Below are 18,154 nucleotides of genomic sequence, written 5' to 3'. Positions count from 1 at the left end.
TCAACTACTACTACATCCTATCGAAGCAAAATCTTGATTATAAACTTGTTGGTCCCACTAAAAATAATTGCTGCGAAGAACAAGATGACTTGACTTGTCATCCAGGATTTGTGGATTGTGGTGAGAGCACAGTTGGTCTGAGCTAGCCTTCCGCTACATTCTTTGCATTCTACTTGAAGTTAAGTGAAGAGATTAGCGGTTGCATTCGTTCAAACACTGATGGTTTATATTATAGCTTGGACTGACTGAGTGTCATCGCTCTTGCTGAGCAAAAACAGAGCTCTGTTTACTACCAAGACAGCCCTCAAGAACAAAGCATTTACAAAGAATTCTCAGAAAGGTCCAGTCATTTATTAAAAGATTTAACAGATATAAAACATTGAGTGCAATGTGATTTCACCTCATTTAGTAACTTTTGTGTTTGCTTTGTTTGTGTGCTTGCTGCATTGTGTGGTCACTGGAAAAGGTCATGTGACCTATGAGGATCCATTCAGACCCTGCCCGTTGTCGTTGGCCTTAACGGGAAGGGAGACGTCTCGGGTTCGATTTCTCACCGACTTCAGGAAGCACATGATGCCCGAGCCTCCGGTCCCCCTGTCCTCCAGCACGGTGGGCGCCCTGCTGACCGTGTCCCCCGCGGAGCTCTTCCCCTGGGCGCGGAGCTGGCGCGCGCGTGCGGCGGGCACCGTGATGTAGCGGCTCACCACGTTGATGTGGTAGCTGCGCATGGCCAGCAGGTTGGCCACGCACAGCTGGAAGGCCCGGGTCAGGGGCTCGCTGGCCTGCTCCTGGACAAAGGTTCGCAGCGGGAGCTGCCGCGAGATGTCCCGGATGAAACGCTTGTGGGCGGGGGGCATGTAGTCCCTCATGCGGGTCAGAAAGGCACCTACGTACGGGATACGGGATATGTGAGCATGCCCTTCCCTCTACATTATTCCCGGATCTGTCACACTAACATGATTGACTGGGGTCTCCTACCACTCTGTGGCTCATGTTGGACCCCCAGTAGCTGGTCGAAGCAGTGTAGCAGACTGCTCTGGGCAGCACTTCCTCCTGAAAACTCCAAGGGCTCTTCCTGAACTCCTTCATACACCAGGCCCTCTGGCATGGACGGGTTGTCTTTCCACCTGACCACACACACACACGTTTACTTGTTTAACATGAAACATGTTATGTTATCATTGCTTTAGAGAGCAGTTGTTCACCTACCCCGACAAATAGATCCTCACGATTCCATAGAACACTGATGGATCCACATACACTGGAAACAACAGCAGAGAAACACTTTCCCAGTATGAGAATATGCACAAACCCGACACAAACAGCCAAATATATTCTCAGAGGAGAGCAGAGAGGTTTGGAACAAATGTGGAACATGTGACTCTGGTTAGTGCTCTGTGGCACAGTGGTGTGGGTTTAGGCCATGCGGTTCTTCGTACCATGCATCAGTTTGAGTTTGTCTGTCATGTCTTTGATGCCCTGGCTGATGTCCTCGAGGGCTCTGGTCACAGTCTTGACATCACCATCCCGAACCCCATTAATCACAACAGGGATTCTCTGAAACGCAGAATAAGACATGCTGCCACCCACAAGATCCACCACGGTGTTTCTCGGCAGTGCCTCATCCACAACAAAGTGTTTTAAACAGACTTTACCGTGAGCGCAGGGACTGCAGCTTTCTCCACCAGCAGGGTGACGAGAAAAAAGCCCCGCACGCTATCACCCCCGGGCAGGGAGAGCAGCAGTTCCAGGTTGCTACCAGGGAGGGAAAAAAAACATGGTCAACATGGCTGACTTCCCAACATCCTCATCAACAACACAAAGCTGTCTGAGTGCATTTGTGATGACGTTCCAACAGCTCCATCAGAGTGTGGAAACACTACCAGAGACAACCAACAAATGCATCTTCTTTATAAGATACCTACTCCATGTCGAATGGTCTGAAGCGGGAAGTGACGAGGCAGAACATGAAAAAAAGAAACACGGAAAAAGGTCCTTAGTAGATGCATTTAGAACAGAATAGACAAGAAGTCTAGTGCAGGGCGACCCAACCCTGTTCCTGGAGAACAGCACCCTGTAGATGTCTGGTCCAATTCTAATGCACTGCATCTGATACTAATAACGATCTCACTGCTGATAAGCTGAATCAGGTTTGTTACAACTGAGGTTCAGATGAAAACCTACTGGAGGGTGGCCTACCAGGAAGTGACCTCACAGGAAGAGGGTTGGACTTCCTGGACTAGTGTCCATACCCATCTGGGTCCCTCTTCCTCCAGTTAGCCAGCACTGCGTCTGCATGGGTAAGGATGGGGGGCAGCCCTAGGCGCTGGGACACCTCCCAGTATGGAACAGCCAGGTTCCGAGGAAGCATCTAATGAGGGTATCCATGTGACATAGTGGTGATCAGCACTCATTTTGAACCGATTCCAAGTTTTCAAAGACAAAAGGTAAGCCTGAAACACTGAAGGGCATTTTGTAAAGGGACGGATGGTAACCTTGACAGTGTCGTTCTCTCCCTCTTGCCATATGTAGCCCATCGTCATGATGCTGAGGGCCAAGTGGGCCATGCGAAGTTCTCTGTGGCTCTCCAGGAACGCAGGGTTCAACATGGGCATCTGGGAGGCAAATTACACACACAGTCTGACTGACACATGCATGAAACCCACACGTGTTGTGTAGCAGTGCACTTAGAACTTAGAATTCCCTGATCGTTCTTAGAACATTAATTCTGAAGACACATTCAGGTCACATCCACTTCTTATGTTCTAAAAATTCAAGCACTTGGAACCAAAGCAGGCTGGTTTTACTGCAAGTCAAAACGGGGGTTATGGTACCTGGAGAATTCTGGAGCGCAACATGTGAGAGTCTATTAGTTCCGTGACATGTTGAGCTATTTCCATCCATGGTTGATAGTAGGGAGGTACCTCTGTCTTTGGTGGAGGATGATAAGAAGATAAGTATGAAATCCCAAAACAAGTAACTTACGTTACGTATATGTTTGAGTAATTGATGAGTAGTTGAATAGTTGAGTAGTTGATCATAACATCAATCTCACTTAAGGATAGAGGATAACAGGTTTGCTGAACTGGCGAAAACATAAGCTACGCCAGTTTAACATTCCTTCTCTACCTTGCCTGGAGTAAATAACAAATCTAAACTTTAAAGACATAAATCGTAAAACAGTCAAGTTCAAGTAGCTGCCACAGTCACACTGAGCATGCCGTCCATAGGCCTAACTGTCAGAAACCCCAACCCAGTCTGTCAGCCTCAGTTATTGGTCAAAGTGTACCGATTTCACATGCAAAGACTTTCTTTGAATTCTAAACTGTTTAAGAAATTTCTCACCGCAGTCAACACTACTTACATTCAACCAACAGTAAAAAACAAGAATGAAATTCACACCAGAGCAAGTTTAACAAGCAAAAGTAACCTGTGTTGTACAATACCATAAACATATTTACATACCAAAGGTTCAGGGAGGATGAATCCTAACTCTGCTGATATGTGGTAAGCCTCCAGAGAGAGTCTCTCTGAGTCTGGACTAGTAGTGGCCATTGGGACTGTTAATGGAACCTTATGAGCGCCCCACATCCCTCAAGCTCTTTGAGTCAATAAACAAACGAGCAAACAAAAACTGCCTGGACCCTAGCACAGAGTCCAGACTAAACCACTGTCAACGAAGCTTTTGTTACACAATTGTATTAGACCTTTAGACACTGTTTGATGTTATACAAACCCATGTCTCATGGTTATGAGTGCATACTAAGGCAGGATCAAGGAGCACATCATTTATTTAGCATTTCTGTCTCTTTAACGTTGTCTTGTAATGGTGACAAGAAAAAAAGGTTATCCTTTATATAACTATCCTAACATTTACAAATAACTCATTTGTACATGTAAATGGTCCCTTGTGGATTACTCTATGTGATCTGGGTAACACTTCAGATCCAAGTGCTTGTAATAAGCATATGTACTAGGGCCCTTTTAAGATGCTTATTAACAATACTATGTTAGACTAGTACAAATACAAAAGCTTGAAAAGGATTGTCATTATAAAGTCTTATAAAAAAGTTTCACAGGGAAGCAAGTCAGTGTAGCAGCCTCATCTAGTGGATCAGACCATACATTACATTTACATTTAGTCATTTAGCAGACGCTCTTATCCAGAGCGACTTACAGTAAGTACAGGGACATTCCCCCCGAGGCAAGTTGGGTGAAGTGCCTTGCCCAAGGACACAACGTCATTTGGTTGGCATAGCCGGGACCTTCTGATTACTAGCCCGATTCCCTAACCACTCAGCCATCTGACTCCCATCAGGTACATCCATGTACTCAGCTAGCCTGGTTAAAAAGTTTTGAAAGGGAAATATTTACGACTTGATGGAAATGCAGGTTTACACTATGTTTTTGAACATGTCAAATTAAATCTCCAGCAAGGCAGTAGACTATTACAGTTCTTTCTCAAAGTCAATTCAGAAGGTGAAATGGTGACTGGATCCCAAACAAATTAAAATGGAAATACTGAACAAATAAAAATACTGAAACATAATGTGTATGTGAATGTGCTGTGTGTGTATGTGCGTGCAAGAGAGAGAGACAGAGGCAGAGAGAGACAGAGACAGAGAGACGGAGAGAGAGAGAGGGAGAGAGAGAGAGGGAGAGAGAGAGAGAGAGAGAGAGAGAGAGAGAGAGAACATTTCAACTCCAGATTTCCAAAAACGTCGAATTAGGCTAAATGACAATCTGATTAAATCTGTAGCCTACTTGTAGATCCAAATAATTAGACCACTAGGATAACTATCCTAGTTATTTGTCTTGTGAATTCTAAGATACAGCTGTAAAATAGGTTTGTCTGAATAATGAATGAACTGAAGTTAGTGCGCGTGCCTCTATTATTAGTTACGTAGACTGTAACAGGAGGTGGTTCTTCGGCGCTGGGTGGACGTGGCCGTTCGGCGAAGGACCGAGCCTGGCGAACAGTGTTCGCTGCAAACGTTGCGATTATGTTGGACGCACTCGTCATAAATAGAAGACACAATTTGTGGTAATTGCGACAGCCTGCATTAAAGACGGGTAACCTTGCTGCGAAGATGAAGGTAAATTCAAGCTGCCGTCAGGTGCAAGCCGCATCCGATGGAGATCTTTCCCTCTCGGTCTCAAACGTCGGTCAATCCGATTCACCACTTCCCTATGTTGCGGTAAGGAGACACGATTACTGTACTTTAGCAAAATGCGTATGCATTTAAAATGAAAATCCTGCCAGTCCATTACATGTCATTTAAACCACACACTGAGTGTTACATAACATGTCGCCAGAAGCAGTAGCCTAGCGCTGAATTACCAGTAAATTGGCTCGGTAGCCTAAAAAGATTGATGTTTATTAGCTCAGTTTATACTACTGGATTCAGTACAGTTATGGGGCCTGCAAACAATAATATAAGCATCTGGCCTTTCAGACGTCACATCCTAACGTTCTGCAATTGCATGACGTTGATTATGCTACCTTTGCAAACTCGCGCAAGAGGTTTCGCTAACTCATGGCTCGTGGGTCATTGCATCATAAAACAATCATGTGGAATTGATAGCCTAGCTTGGAAGTTTAAATTTCTAATAGCTTAATGCATTATGGATAAACTGGATTACAAACAGCAAGCCGCGGAAACACAACTGCATAGAGGAGGTGCTTTCGTCTATTTTTTTTAAAAACAATTTATCACGAGACTGCCCTTCTTGACGGGTTAACCTCACCGCAACCAAACGTTGTTTTTCTCCAGAGTTGATGTAACGTAAGTTGGTTACCTGAACTCATCGTTTTATAAGGGGAAATTCATCTACCTTTATACAGTGTTTAGTAAAAGGCTACTGCCGAGGCTGCCTTTGCAGTTGTATGCAAAGATTGTCCTTTCATTTTGAAGAGCCTATTTATGAATACTCAATTGACTGCTGGCAGTAGACTACACTGAAATGAACCAGTAATCACACATCAGAAACAGATATACAGTTAGGGTCTACAACAAGAGGTATAATTGCCACAGCCTGCTTTAACGAAGTGGCTTTGAACAGGCTGATCTGCACAATAATCTGCACAAATAATTTGATGAGTGAAGAAATTGCAACCTCAGCACCTTAGGTTGCAACCTTAACAGTTGCGTAAGGTTGACATTTGTGAAGGGCATAGCAGACAAATACAGGATTGGTAGCAAAAGCACAAGCATCATTTTATGACCAGGTGATGAAAGTAGCTTTTGACATAAACATAACTGTGTGCAATTTTATGTGCTGCTGACATGCTGTTTTATGTGCAGGTTGTATTTTGCCTGATTTAGATGTAGGCCATGCATGCACCGGCGCGAACACATGCTACTTTTAAACCCTATCCCTGGGTGCTTGCCCTCCCTTTAAACATTTTCTTTTAACGAGTAGTGACAGGGATCTTCTGAACTGGCACAGGCAGATGCTTTTGGGAGCTGGTCACATGACCTGCCATTGATAGCACTGCAGACAGTGTGAGCAATGCAGATGTGAGACTGAGGGGCCCCTCTGGATCCCTTCCATCTGTAAGTTCAGGTGAATAGTTTAGGTGTGAGGTCATGGCTTATTGATGTTTTGACAAGTACCTTTTGGACACCTCTAAGTAGCTGACTCTCCTTAGTTACCTGGTGCTGTGTTAGACTCTGCTTTTGTGCTCCCTGACAGGTCCCAGTTGATGGATTCTGACATGGACTATGAAAGGCCAAATGTTGAGACTATAAAGTGCGTGGTCGTCGGGGACAATGCGGTGGGAAAGACGCGCCTTATCTGCGCCCGGGCATGTAACGCCACGCTCACTCAGTACCAGCTGCTCGCCACACACGTTCCCACTGTCTGGGCCATAGATCAGTACAGGGTTTGCCAGGAGGTGAGTGGGGCAGTGCCGCATTTACCATTTTTAGATCCAGTTCTCTGCGACATGTAGCAGACTGTTTTTAAGGCTCGGCCTCTTTCTTTCGATCAGGTTCTGGAACGTTCCAGGGATGTGGTGGACGAGGTCAGCGTGTCGCTGCGCCTCTGGGACACTTTCGGGGACCACCACAAGGATCGGCGTTTTGCCTACGGCAGGTGCGATCTGCGTGAAGCTGTGTGTCGTTCTACTGAGTAAACGGCGTCTGTGTGTGTGTGTGTGTGTGTGTACTGTAGTCCTCTCTCTATCCCCGCCTCCCCTCAGGTCTGATGTGGTGGTGCTGTGTTTCTCCATCGCCAACCCAAACTCCCTGTACCATGTGAAGACCATGTGGTACCCTGAGATCAAGCACTTCTGCCCCCGTGCTCCAGTCATCCTGGTGGGCTGTCAGCTGGACCTGCGCTATGCTGACCTGGAGGCCGTCAATAGGGCCCGGAGGCCCTTGGCGAGGTGCGTTTTTATTGAAGATTCATCACGTTTTCCCCCCATTTACTTTCTGCTTGCTCTGCCTGTGGAAACTATCTGAAATCAATGCTGTGGATTTTGTTTGCATTTCTTTCAGACCCATTAAATCCAACGAGATCCTGCCTCCAGAGAAAGGCAGGGAGGTTGCTAAGGAACTGGGAGTGCCATATTATGAGACCAGTGTTGTGGCACAGTTCGGAGTCAAGGATGTCTTTGACAACGCCATCCGTGCAGCCCTGATCTCACGACGTCACTTGCAGTTTTGGAAGTCCCACCTGCGCAACGTTCAGAGACCCCTCCTCCAGGCCCCCTTCCTGCCACCCAAACCCCCCCCACCCATAATCACAGTGCCCCCTCCCCCGACCACCACCGACGAGCACCCGGGCCGCCTTCTGGAAGACTCGTTGTGTGCTGACGTAATCTTAGTCCTACAGGAGAGACAGAAGATCTTCGCCCACAAGATTTATTTAGCCACGTCCTCCTCCAAGTTCTACGACCTCTTCATCATGGACACGCGACCCGAGGAGGCCGAGAGACCCCCCCGGCCGGCCCCTCTCTCCGGACGCGAGCTGCTGATGCGCGCCGCCAGCTTCGACGTGTGCGAGAGCAGCGCCGAGGGCGGCAGGGCCAACCTGCGAGCCTGCACCAGCGACGGCACCCTGAGGGACTTGGAAGGTCGAGGCCGGCTGCTGTCGTCCTGGAGCAGGGCCTTTGTCAGCATCCAGGAGGAAGTGGTGGACGACCCAGTGACTTACAGCCCCAGACCCATGACCGTGGTGCACATGGACCAGTCCATGCAGCTGGGGCCTTTCAGGGCTGTGCTGCGCTACCTGTACACGGGTCAGCTGGACGAGCACGAGAAGGAGCTGATGCACATTGCGCACATCGCCGAGCTGCTGGAAGTGTTCGACCTGCGGATGATGGTGGCCAACATTCTCAACAACGAAGCGTTCATGAACCAGGAAATCACCAAAGCCTTTCATGTCCGCCGCACCAACCGAGTTAAAGAATGCCTAGCCAAAGGAACCTTTTCCGGTGAGAGGACTTGACTTTGTGTCTCCTTGAAGGATTAAAAGCAGAAGGATCATTGGAGAAAGGAAAATACAATCAAAGAGAACTCATTTATCTTTTGTATTTGTTATAGATGTTGTGTTTAAGCTGGATGACGGAACGATTATGGCCCATAAACCCTTGCTTATCTCCAGCTGTGACTGGATGGCAGCCATGTTTGGAGGACCATTTGTGGAGAGTTGCACCAAAGAGGTAAATTCATCCTTTTAAATTGTCTAAACTGGTCTTTAGTAATGTAACAAAATGTTAGGACATTAGCTGACATGTTTGTCCAAAGCGTCGTACAGGGGGAATCTGAACCCGGGTCTTCTTTATCTGCAGTCAAAAGCTCTGCCACGGAGCTAAACCCATCTCCAACCCATCCTTTACAGCTTGAAGGCAAACAGAACCCCATATAAAACCATGGGAAGTCTTGCTGCATTGCGCCTTGTCTGTGTTCTGTGCCGTAGGTGTTGTTTCCCAATACGACGCGCAGCTGCATGAGGGCCGTGCTGGAATACCTGTACACCGGACGCTTCTGTTCCCGGGCAGACCTGGACGCCATGGAACTCATTGTTCTGGCCAACCGTCTGTGTCTCCCACACCTCGTTGCCCTGACCGGTAAGTGTCCCCTTCCACTCCTGTCAGCTTGTTTAGATATTGAACCGGTTGACATTATTGAAGTGTTTATCAGGTTCAGGTTACTGTGTTTGTACCCGATAGGTAGATTTTGTTTGCGAGACAAGGCCTCCATCTCGTAGAAACAGTTTAGAGACACAGTCAGGCAACACAAACAGACATTATTAAAGTATCATTTTCCAATCATCACTAAACCACTAAAACAAAGAACAAATAGATCGAAAGAATCATTGTTGCTTCGGTATCGTCTGTGCAGTGTTGTTTATCTGAGTTCATTGACGAGTATTATGTACATACTGTATGTACATTCACCCGAATGTAGATAAATAGCTGATGAATAGGTCCTCTTTGTTGTAGAACTATATACAGTGACGGTGCTGATGGAGACTTCCATGATGGGGGCTGATATTGATGGAGATGTCTTACTGTATCTGGAGATGGCCCAGGTAAAGCGAAGCTGGATGCAATCCATTGTTCTGCGTTAATGCGTTTTTGATGCAGAGTCACATTTTCTTGACCCATGAGGAGAAAGCTCCGAGATAATAATGGACTCACGGCTTTAATGCACCCTTCTAGTGATACTGTTCTTTACCGTATCTGTCATTAAGTGATTTATATCCTATGTCTGGCAGTTCCACTGTGCTCAGCAACTCACTGGCTGGTGCCTCCACCATATCTGCACCAACTACAACAGTGTCTGCCGCAAGTTTCCCAGAGACATGAAGGCCAAGTCCCCAGGTAATGCAAGAACCGCATTAAAGGGCCGGTGACTCAATTTAGACTCAAGCCTTTTGTGTTTTGTGCAATGCTAACTTTTCCTGCGCTAATGCTTACATCAGTGGCCCTACAGGTTTCATTTGCTTCACTGCCTTTTTCATTTTACTGGGATTTCACACACGTTAGCAATGTCTCTTGCAGAGAACCAGGAATACTTTGAGAAACATCGCTGGCCACCAGTATGGTACCTGAAGGAGGACGACCACTACCAGAGGACACGCAAGGAGCGGGATAAGGAAGACTACTTGTATCAGCGCAGACAGTGTAAACGCAAGTGGCTGTTCTGGAACCTTCCTTCATCTCCTTCTTCAAACTCTCCATCTGGTTCCTCGGCTGTCATCTGATTGGTCCTCCGGGTGTAGGCCAGGGCCTCTAGGGACCAATGGCAAAGAAGGGTTGTAAACACAAGATCAGCAAATTTGGTTGTAGGCCAAATGGATTGATCTGCGCTCTGTAGATTTGTAGGGTGAGTTAAGTCTAACAATGAAGAAATATTTCACACTTCTTGCTAGCGCATTCATTGGAAAGCAAGGACCACTAGACTCGGACCTCAAAGATCAGTAAAAAACAGTAGTGCTCTTTGTGTTCTCACTGAGGTTAAATGAATAGGCTTTGTGACATCTCCCATCTAATCATTGCTTAACTTGAATTAACAACAAAGTGTTGCTTATCAGCTGCACCAGACAAACACCCAATAACCAGCACACTCAGTCTCAGTGATGTAGAACACTCTACCCATAAGTGTTGTACAATCTATAAAACTACAGAATATATACAGTACAATTGATCTATACCTACAAGCTACCAAATAGCTATGTTTCTGCAGTTAATTGGTTTTTTATCATAGAATAAAACCACTCTGACTATAGAAGGTCTAGTAAGACCTGTTCTCTTTTGTACAGTTGTAAATTTGAATGTTTGCGTTTACAACAGCTGAGGTTGTTTTGAGTGAGTATCTACATTTATGTTGTGTTCTCTTTGGGATGTGTGGCTGGCTGTCACAAAAAGGGCTTTCTCTTCAGTTCCAGACCTATTATCTTCTTGCAAGACAAAATTGAATCTAATTACGGGAAATATCTGTTTCGGTTCAAGTTCAAAATGCTGGCTTTAACAGAAATGCCATGCTGTATAGTATATATGGAATGTTAAACTTTGGAAGCATCTGGAATGTTGGAATATTGACTTGCTTTGTACTGTCAATTTGTCCTTAAAATCTCAATTGTATAGATCAGATCAAAGAATTTCTTATATCATTATGGTGAATGCTTCAACTTGGCCACTGATATGAATAGCAAGACATTCATGTCCAGGGCACACCTATCACTAATCGAACACAGCCCGTTATATATGTTTGTGTTTGATGATATTCTGTGTGATTGTCGCATGACCTGGGGAGAACTGTGTCTTGGACCTGACCTTTGACCAAGCCATGGCTGTTGAAGGACTCCTCTCAACATAGAATAATCTGATGTAATAATGATTATGTATTCATTTGGTAGATGCTTTTATCTAAAGCAAAATGCAGGGGTAATTTGAACCAGGGACATATTGGTGTGCTGTCAAATCTTCTCAGAATATATTTGAAGTGCATTAGATCTGTCTTTCAACTGTAGTTATATAGATTTAAACCCATGGTGCTCATTTAATCATTAGAGTATTTATATAATTACTTAAGACAGGATATTAAGCTAATTAACAAACATAGCTAAACTCTAACATAAATGTTACCTCAGAGTACAATTACACAGAAGTACACCATGTGCCACTAAAGGTGGGACTTGATAGAAATAGACTTGCAGAGAAGTAGTTGAATATGACACTAGCTTGTTTTGAACTGCTCTGTAGTTTCATACTACAAATTATCAGAGAAATCCCACAAGGCAAGATGCTATGTGGGCATCTTAATGCATAGGGAGATTCTTTAGATGGCACTTTCCCTGATGAGGTCTGCTATAGAACACCCTGTAAGATTATGAACACACTTGAATGCATTTGCTTGTGGTAAAAAAAAAGAAGTTAAAATTGCTTTTAGGATACTTTGCAAAAAGGCTGTCTAAAATAGAATAGACGGGAATGGGACAAAATAGAATTAAGATGTATTTATTTTTTTAATAAAGCAGACCATGAAGAAGTCCATACAAGGACCTTTAACTTAACGTAACCGTGACTACAATGCAGAAGAGAATGCCTGTAAGGAGATGTGAGCCTTACCTGCTTATTAGACTGCATGAACAAGACTCTTAAGTCTTAAAGTGAATTATACCATGTACACTATTAAGATTAAAAGGAAAGGACTAGTATGGACAGTGTTTATAGACAGTGTTTATATGTGTAAAGTGTAACATGAAATGATACATTACTTAACATTGCCTACTTTCCAAATCCATTAGCAGTTCACTTTTAAATATAATGTACTGTATGTAAAAACATTGTTTTGTAGTGAATGTTTATTTCTGAATGTTTGTCTTGACAAGGGATCGAAATTTCCTATCACTCTTGGGTGGTCTCCTTAAAGTTCATCATAAAAAATCTAAACACTATTTTGCTGTCCTATCTGTATATTTCCCACATTATGTAATTAAATCTTATGTTTGGAATTTGAACATTTTGAACAATAATGTATGATTAGCCTAACTGATATTCACTCGTGAAAATTATATCCACAAATCTGTTACATGATGGAAAAACACAAATTTTGTGAGACCCCCAAACTAGAACCCTGGTCATGGCAAATTATGATGCAAAACTATCAATTTGTAAATTCTGTATTATTGTTTTTAATCTATACTCAATAGAATGTATAGACAGTTTGACCTCAGCAGTTTATTTTCAATTTTTCTTTTTGTAGATTACGATGATGTATTCCACGTGACAATCTTTTACCTTCTATGAATTCATATTTAAGTTAAAATTGCAGATGTACCCTCCTCTACTGATGCGTTGCGTCAAGAGACACCTCATGCCTTAATGTGTGTGACACTGAATGTAAATATTGTGACTGGTCCCGAGTTTGTGTAGCCTATAGCCTACTATGATGTACCAGCATCATGGTACTGTATGTTGTGTTCTTTAGTGTATCCTAGGCTACATATTCCTACATATCTCAGCTTGAAGTTAGTGTGAACACTGGGGATCGTAAGAGTGCGCTTTGTTTGTTAGCTTGAACTGTGATTAAATATTTTGTCAGTTTTCTCATGTCGTTAAAGCTCAAATTTGAGAAATTACACATTTTACAATCAGTTTGGAACCCCCCCCCCCTACATTAAATTAAAGCAGGGATTAATTCAAAATTCATTAGCTTCACATTAAATGTTATCATTTCAGTGGATGGCTTGTGGACATTAAACATTGATTAGAATCAAAATAATTGATCATAGGCAATTGTTTATGTCAGTTGGAAGGAAAGCATGCATTGGCACGTCAGCATCTATGCTGGCTTGATCTTGGGATGTTTACACATTATGTAGCCTGATTCATTTGCAGTAGCCTTACACGGCTGCTCATGTTTGGATTTATATTACAGGCTAGAAAAATAATATGCTCTTAAGAGACCCCTTTCCATGTGTCTGGGTGCTAATTTTACCGCTGCAAAGCACAAACCAAAGGGAGCTTATAGCATTCAACATAGGCCTATATATATCGATATTCTGCAGAGTAAATCGCATAGTTTAAGATGCATTGTATTTAAATGGCTGGTTTTAAAACTTGAATGTTTTCTCAGTGTTAAAAGCCTTGCCGACATTTTCCCTCGTCAACAGGTAGCCTATAGTTGTTGTTGAAGTATGTCTGTATTGTTTGAGAGCAGTAAATATGGATTTCTGTAGCATGTGTTCTTGCAATTTGTAAATAATGTTTATTTAATAATAAAGTAGCACACTTTCAACCTTGTACGTAACCATTTCTGTATTATTCGTCAAATGGGAAGTTGTCCAAGTAATCTTGACAAATTTAGTAAGCAACTGTTACCGCGAGAATTGCACTTGCTTGTAAACTACGCTGTTATCTACGACACCACTCTGCAACGTCGACATTCATTTTCACGGCCTTTTCTATCATACTCCGAAGATATATTTAAATTGGTTTCTCAATACTATCCGGTATCGTAGACGTATTGCATTTTCCGTAACGGAAGGTAGGATATCAGCTGTATATGGCTATAACTGGACCAGCATACTGGCTTTATCCAGGACTAATATTCAGTCAACAATTAGGCTACTGACTTATCAGACATTTTTGTAGGTCTAGTGCCTCCACTCACAGCATATAAGGAACAAGGCAGAATTTAACTATTTATTATGACTGGGACAGTATAATACTGGCCAAAAGCAGGTTGTTGGTTGGTAACCAAATACCACCAGTGCTATTTTAAACCTACACATTTCCTGCATCTTCCACACGGTGGCAGTATAGAATATGGTATATGCTGTCAATCGTCAATCAGCATTGTCTACAAATGTCTGGTGTTAGTATATAGCCTGTCACCCAAGACCTACATTTTCTCAAACAGATTTAACAAGTGGGCTGAAATAGTAAAACTGAAACTAAATGCCTTGAATCTGCTCACTCACGTCTCCTAACAGCGTTGTTGTTTTAGGCCATGATGCTGGGGCCCAAACTGTTAGCATTTTCTGCTGCCCTTTTGGGGTGCCCTTTTGGGGTGCATCAGATCACAAGGGGCACTTCTGAATCCGACTTTAAACCATTGAGCCGGTCTGATGCCTCTTTCTGCAAGTAAGTATCTAGACTTCTGCAGTACGTACTAAGCCATATGAGACTATGGGCTCTAATAACATTGACTTTGTAACAAACTCTGCTTTTATAGCGGTGGATTGCAAGTGAGCTATCCAGACCTGGACATCAGCAAGTGCCTTGTTATTTCCAGAGAACATCTACTCAGAGAGAAGATCAGTCAAGAGTGGGGTGCTCCGCGGGTCCGTCTTAATACAGTTGACAAGGTATACTGTTCTTAATCTGTCTAGAAAGTGCAGTACATGAAATGATCTATAGCCTATAGTGAAGATTGTCTTAATAGTTAGTCATTATGGTAATGAACAAACCAACCCAAGTGCATTCACGTAGCATAATTTCCAAACCTGTTTGAGGATCACTGATTTATTTCTTGTGTGCACATTGTCAATGCTGCAGTAGCCTAGGGTCACCAGAGGGTGGCACCAGAACCCCATGTTATTTTTTCAAAGCTGTTCTTTCCCTGCTGTAAATAGTGGACCTAAATGATTATTCAAAACTGCCCAGACATATTTTAGAAATATGACTGTAGTTTAAAGATTATAGTATTATAAGCATGCATAAAATGAACAAATATATTCCATGTTTCTCATCTGCATATTGGCAACGTTAGAATGAAACCATAAAATATACTGTATACCGTACATCTTCAAATTACAAACAGGGGACAAAACAAAGCACGGAGGATTAGATTTGAGAGAGTTTAAGAGAGATTAAAATGATTCATGATTCAAGCGAGTCTTAATAAAATAATCTTCCCATCTAAGAAGAGATACGACTTAATAGGGCGTTTTATTTTACCATTATTTTCAAAATACAAGTAATTGAAAATTCCTATTACAATTTTATTAGTATTGTAGGGCTATTATATTCAAATATGTAGAATATTTGGATTGAAGTAAATCTGAAAAAACATTTACAGTTTGGCACCCCGGGTAGAATTGAAAAAAGAAACGGAATCATCCTGGACAAAATGTTATGTCTTTAAAATGAAAACTTAAATTGAAAGCCACCTCAATTTAGAAGGTATTTTATAAATTCCAGACCTAAGCAGTCTAGCTTGATCATGATCTATTGCCCTTCTGTTCCCCAAACTCCAATTGATGTATGGTCGTATTATCAGTAACGCTGTCTTACATGATTCTCTTTTATTGCCTGAATCAGTGGCAGACAGCAAAACAGATTACATGTTAGATCAAATCAATACAAACTTTATTTACTGGGCTTTGAAATGTAATGCCTGGTTTCCTTGACACTTTTCACATGCACATACTCAGTAAGCCAGGTCTCTGGGATGTGATAGACTATAGTCTAGGATACAATAGAAACTGTGCACGTGTGCGTTTGTGTGTGTGTGTATGTGTGTGTGTGTGGTGGATCTGCCTCAGTTTGATCCATGCTTGCTGTGTGTTCCAGTCTGCCACTGCCCGGTGCCACAGCGACGCAGTCGTGGTCATTCGGAGTTTCCCCACTGTGACACCCACTTCAATTCTGCTTCTGGAACGCCTGCGTGGAATTCTAACGAGGCGAAGTGGGCAGAGTTCCAACAAGCCCACCTCTAAATAGCCTCTTATTACCCGAAACAAAAGCAAAGGGCCACAGAAAGAACGCCTCATGTAAGCTTCACAGTACTAGTTCACGACAGGACTTACTTTCCTCTTTAGCAGGGCCAGTGTGTTGTTATAAAGCACTTGGATGCCCTAATTGCACCATAAGCATCTATAATGGGATGTAGAGTGCTAACGACTAGGAGGAGATATGCTTGTGGTTATTGAATTTCTACATGACTTTGTCACTGACGGTAGAAACCCCTCTTGTTGTTTTTAAAGTGAAAATTACATCACAACTCCAGTCTCAGGGGGAAATATATAAATACCACTGAAGGGAGGTCATAGGTCACTACGGACCACTATAAGCAAGATTGCGAAGGAGTGTTCTTGTGATACTGTATGGCGACGGCGAACATGCTTCAAGTTCTTCACATGCTAAACAGGCCAAGCGCAGTATACAGCTCTTAGTCCTGTGTTGTTGACTTTAACCCCACAGGAGGGTGAAGCTTCCCTTTAGAAAGGCCACAGGAGTGTCCGGACTACACAAAGATACGTGTACCTACTGACACGGAGCGTGTAAAGTCGGTGGTTGTCAACTTGAAACCAGTTCAAGTATACATTTGACTTCTCTTTAAAAAGCAGTACCACAGGTCACAGGAGTTTTCTTTGCTGAAAATGAAGACAGTTGAGAGGTTGTTTGGTGCCACTGGGCATAGTGTTAAGCAGGGGGGATTACAGAGCCTAGTTTTTGTGGAGACTTTCTTGGGTCTGGTGGACGGTATGAGGTTTTAAACCATTACCGCGATTAGAACTGCCTCACCATGATCTCTTGAGCTTGCTTACTGCTGCTAATAGCTGTTTCCTCTCTATTCCTCTCAATATCTTCTTCTCTCTCTTTCTCTGTCTCCCTCTGTGTGAATGATTTTTTACGCTTTGCTAAAACCATGTGGGGGCGTTTAGAGAGGATTTAAGCACGACGACGATCCCCCCCTCCCCCCTCCTCCTCCTCCTCCTCCTCTTTTTTTAATTTTTTTTTATATGTTTTTTTGGTGGTGAGTCTTGGTGTTCTTTTCTGCAAGGTTCTGATGACGACAGGGCAGGCTGCTGTCTCAAAAGCTGCCCACTCTCTCCCCAGCCCTTGGCACGGTGGAGAACGTGAGGGTGGTGGGGGAGGGGGTTCCTCTCCATCAGACCCCGTCATTCCCAGGAAAGCCTGCCAGTCCACTACTGAAAGGTCTTCCTTTCGGGGGAATGCTGGCGCTGAGCGTCACACCAGAGGCATTCGATGTCCTGTCGAGGCGACGACGCCTCGTCCTGCAGATAGCCGTGGACGGGCGTCCGCTTGAACGGCTGAAGCCGCGCTTCTCTTCACCATCCCAGGCCGTCAGAGGAGACCTGGGGTAACGTGAGAGGTCTGTCTAATTGTAAATTCAGTGTCATCAGGTGGGTGTTGTTGGCACGTAGGATTACAGGAGCTCATTTAGCCTGGATTCAGCGTTTCTATTTCCCTAGCTAATGTTCCTATTTGTCATAATAACTACCCTGTAAAGCTGACCCATGAACCATTCGGTTCAGTCACTGCCTATTCTTACACAACACGGTGTGAATCACGGAAGCCACTGACGAGTGGGGAATTACTACCAGTGTTACCAGAAGCGCAGGATTGATTATGCATATTCAGTCGAATGGAGAAAAGCAATAAGCCCCATAATCCATGTTTCCACAAAGAGGGGTGATTTACATGTTGTGTGAGGTGTCAGTCGAACACTGTACAGCCTCATATTCTCATAACCAGGGCTGGGTTTAGATGAGGTAGGGGGGTCACTAGGTTAGACCCGTAGCTCCGTGTGGAGCCTGTGCTGGGTCGAGCCGAGATGGAGGATCGACTGTAGAGACCCTCGAAGCAGAACATTCACACATCACACACCCCAGCCCCTCTACCTCTCTCTCTCTCTCTACGACCCAGCCTTGATTGTTGTTCTGCTTT

At 43.8% G+C, this 18,154-nt stretch overlaps 3 protein-coding genes across 3 annotated transcripts in view; 2 read left to right on the top strand and 1 right to left on the bottom strand.

Moving 5' to 3' along the window:
- Positions 1–476: 476 nt before the first annotated feature.
- ido1 (indoleamine 2,3-dioxygenase 1) lies at positions 477–3,555 on the bottom strand. The gene is made up of 10 exons (XM_067228496.1): positions 3,466–3,555; positions 2,835–2,930; positions 2,496–2,615; positions 2,253–2,371; positions 1,926–1,940; positions 1,656–1,755; positions 1,440–1,557; positions 1,210–1,261; positions 979–1,127; positions 477–886 (listed from the first exon to the last, which is right to left on the bottom strand). The coding sequence occupies exons 1-10, from the start codon at positions 3,553–3,555 to the stop codon at positions 477–479; spliced, it is 1,269 nt and encodes a 422-aa protein (XP_067084597.1).
- A 3,136-nt stretch (positions 3,556–6,691) lies between these two features.
- On the top strand, positions 6,692–10,634 carry LOC136932767 (rho-related BTB domain-containing protein 2-like). The gene is made up of 9 exons (XM_067228014.1): positions 6,692–6,898; positions 6,995–7,098; positions 7,205–7,390; positions 7,503–8,440; positions 8,550–8,668; positions 8,926–9,076; positions 9,452–9,540; positions 9,727–9,832; positions 10,013–10,634. Exons 1-9 carry the CDS (start codon positions 6,707–6,709, stop codon positions 10,213–10,215), a joined length of 2,088 nt encoding a protein of 695 aa, XP_067084115.1. The 5' UTR covers positions 6,692–6,706; the 3' UTR covers positions 10,216–10,634.
- A 3,275-nt stretch (positions 10,635–13,909) lies between these two features.
- The window catches only part of LOC136932887 (protein D2), a 43,590-nt gene continuing 39,345 nt past the window's right edge, over positions 13,910–18,154 (top strand). The window contains exons 1-3 of the mRNA XM_067228189.1: positions 13,910–14,003; positions 14,466–14,602; positions 14,694–14,826. Of these exons, the coding sequence (XP_067084290.1) occupies positions 14,469–14,602; positions 14,694–14,826 (267 nt within the window). The 5' untranslated portion in view covers positions 13,910–14,003; positions 14,466–14,468. The remainder of the gene's footprint in view (positions 14,004–14,465; positions 14,603–14,693; positions 14,827–18,154) is intronic.

This window comes from Osmerus mordax, chromosome 24 (genome assembly GCF_038355195.1).
Source record: "Osmerus mordax isolate fOsmMor3 chromosome 24, fOsmMor3.pri, whole genome shotgun sequence".
NCBI lineage: Eukaryota > Metazoa > Chordata > Actinopteri > Osmeriformes > Osmeridae > Osmerus > Osmerus mordax.
The sequence above is the reverse complement of the archived record's forward strand: the minus strand, read 5'-3'. Positions and strand labels throughout refer to the sequence as shown.

What these genes read in the sequence shown, in the direction of transcription:
- ido1 (XM_067228496.1), bottom strand. Translation starts at nt 3,555, where the DNA reads ATGGCCACTACTAGTCCAGACTCAGAGAGACTCTCTCTGGAGGCTTAC. An exon ending in CAAACTCAAACTGATGCATG is followed by an intron (nt 1,262 to 1,439) that starts GTACGAAGAACC and finishes TGTTGTTTCCAG; the next exon opens with TGTATGTGGATCCATCAGTG. An exon ending in CCAACATGAGCCACAGAGTG is followed by an intron (nt 887 to 978) that starts GTAGGAGACCCC and finishes TCCCGTACGTAG; the next exon opens with GTGCCTTTCTGACCCGCATG.
- LOC136932767 (XM_067228014.1), top strand. Translation starts at nt 6,707, where the DNA reads ATGGATTCTGACATGGACTATGAAAGGCCAAATGTTGAGACTATAAAG. An exon ending in CGGCGTTTTGCCTACGGCAG is followed by an intron (nt 7,099 to 7,204) that starts GTGCGATCTGCG and finishes GCCTCCCCTCAG; the next exon opens with GTCTGATGTGGTGGTGCTGT. An exon ending in CATGAAGGCCAAGTCCCCAG is followed by an intron (nt 9,833 to 10,012) that starts GTAATGCAAGAA and finishes TGTCTCTTGCAG; the next exon opens with AGAACCAGGAATACTTTGAG.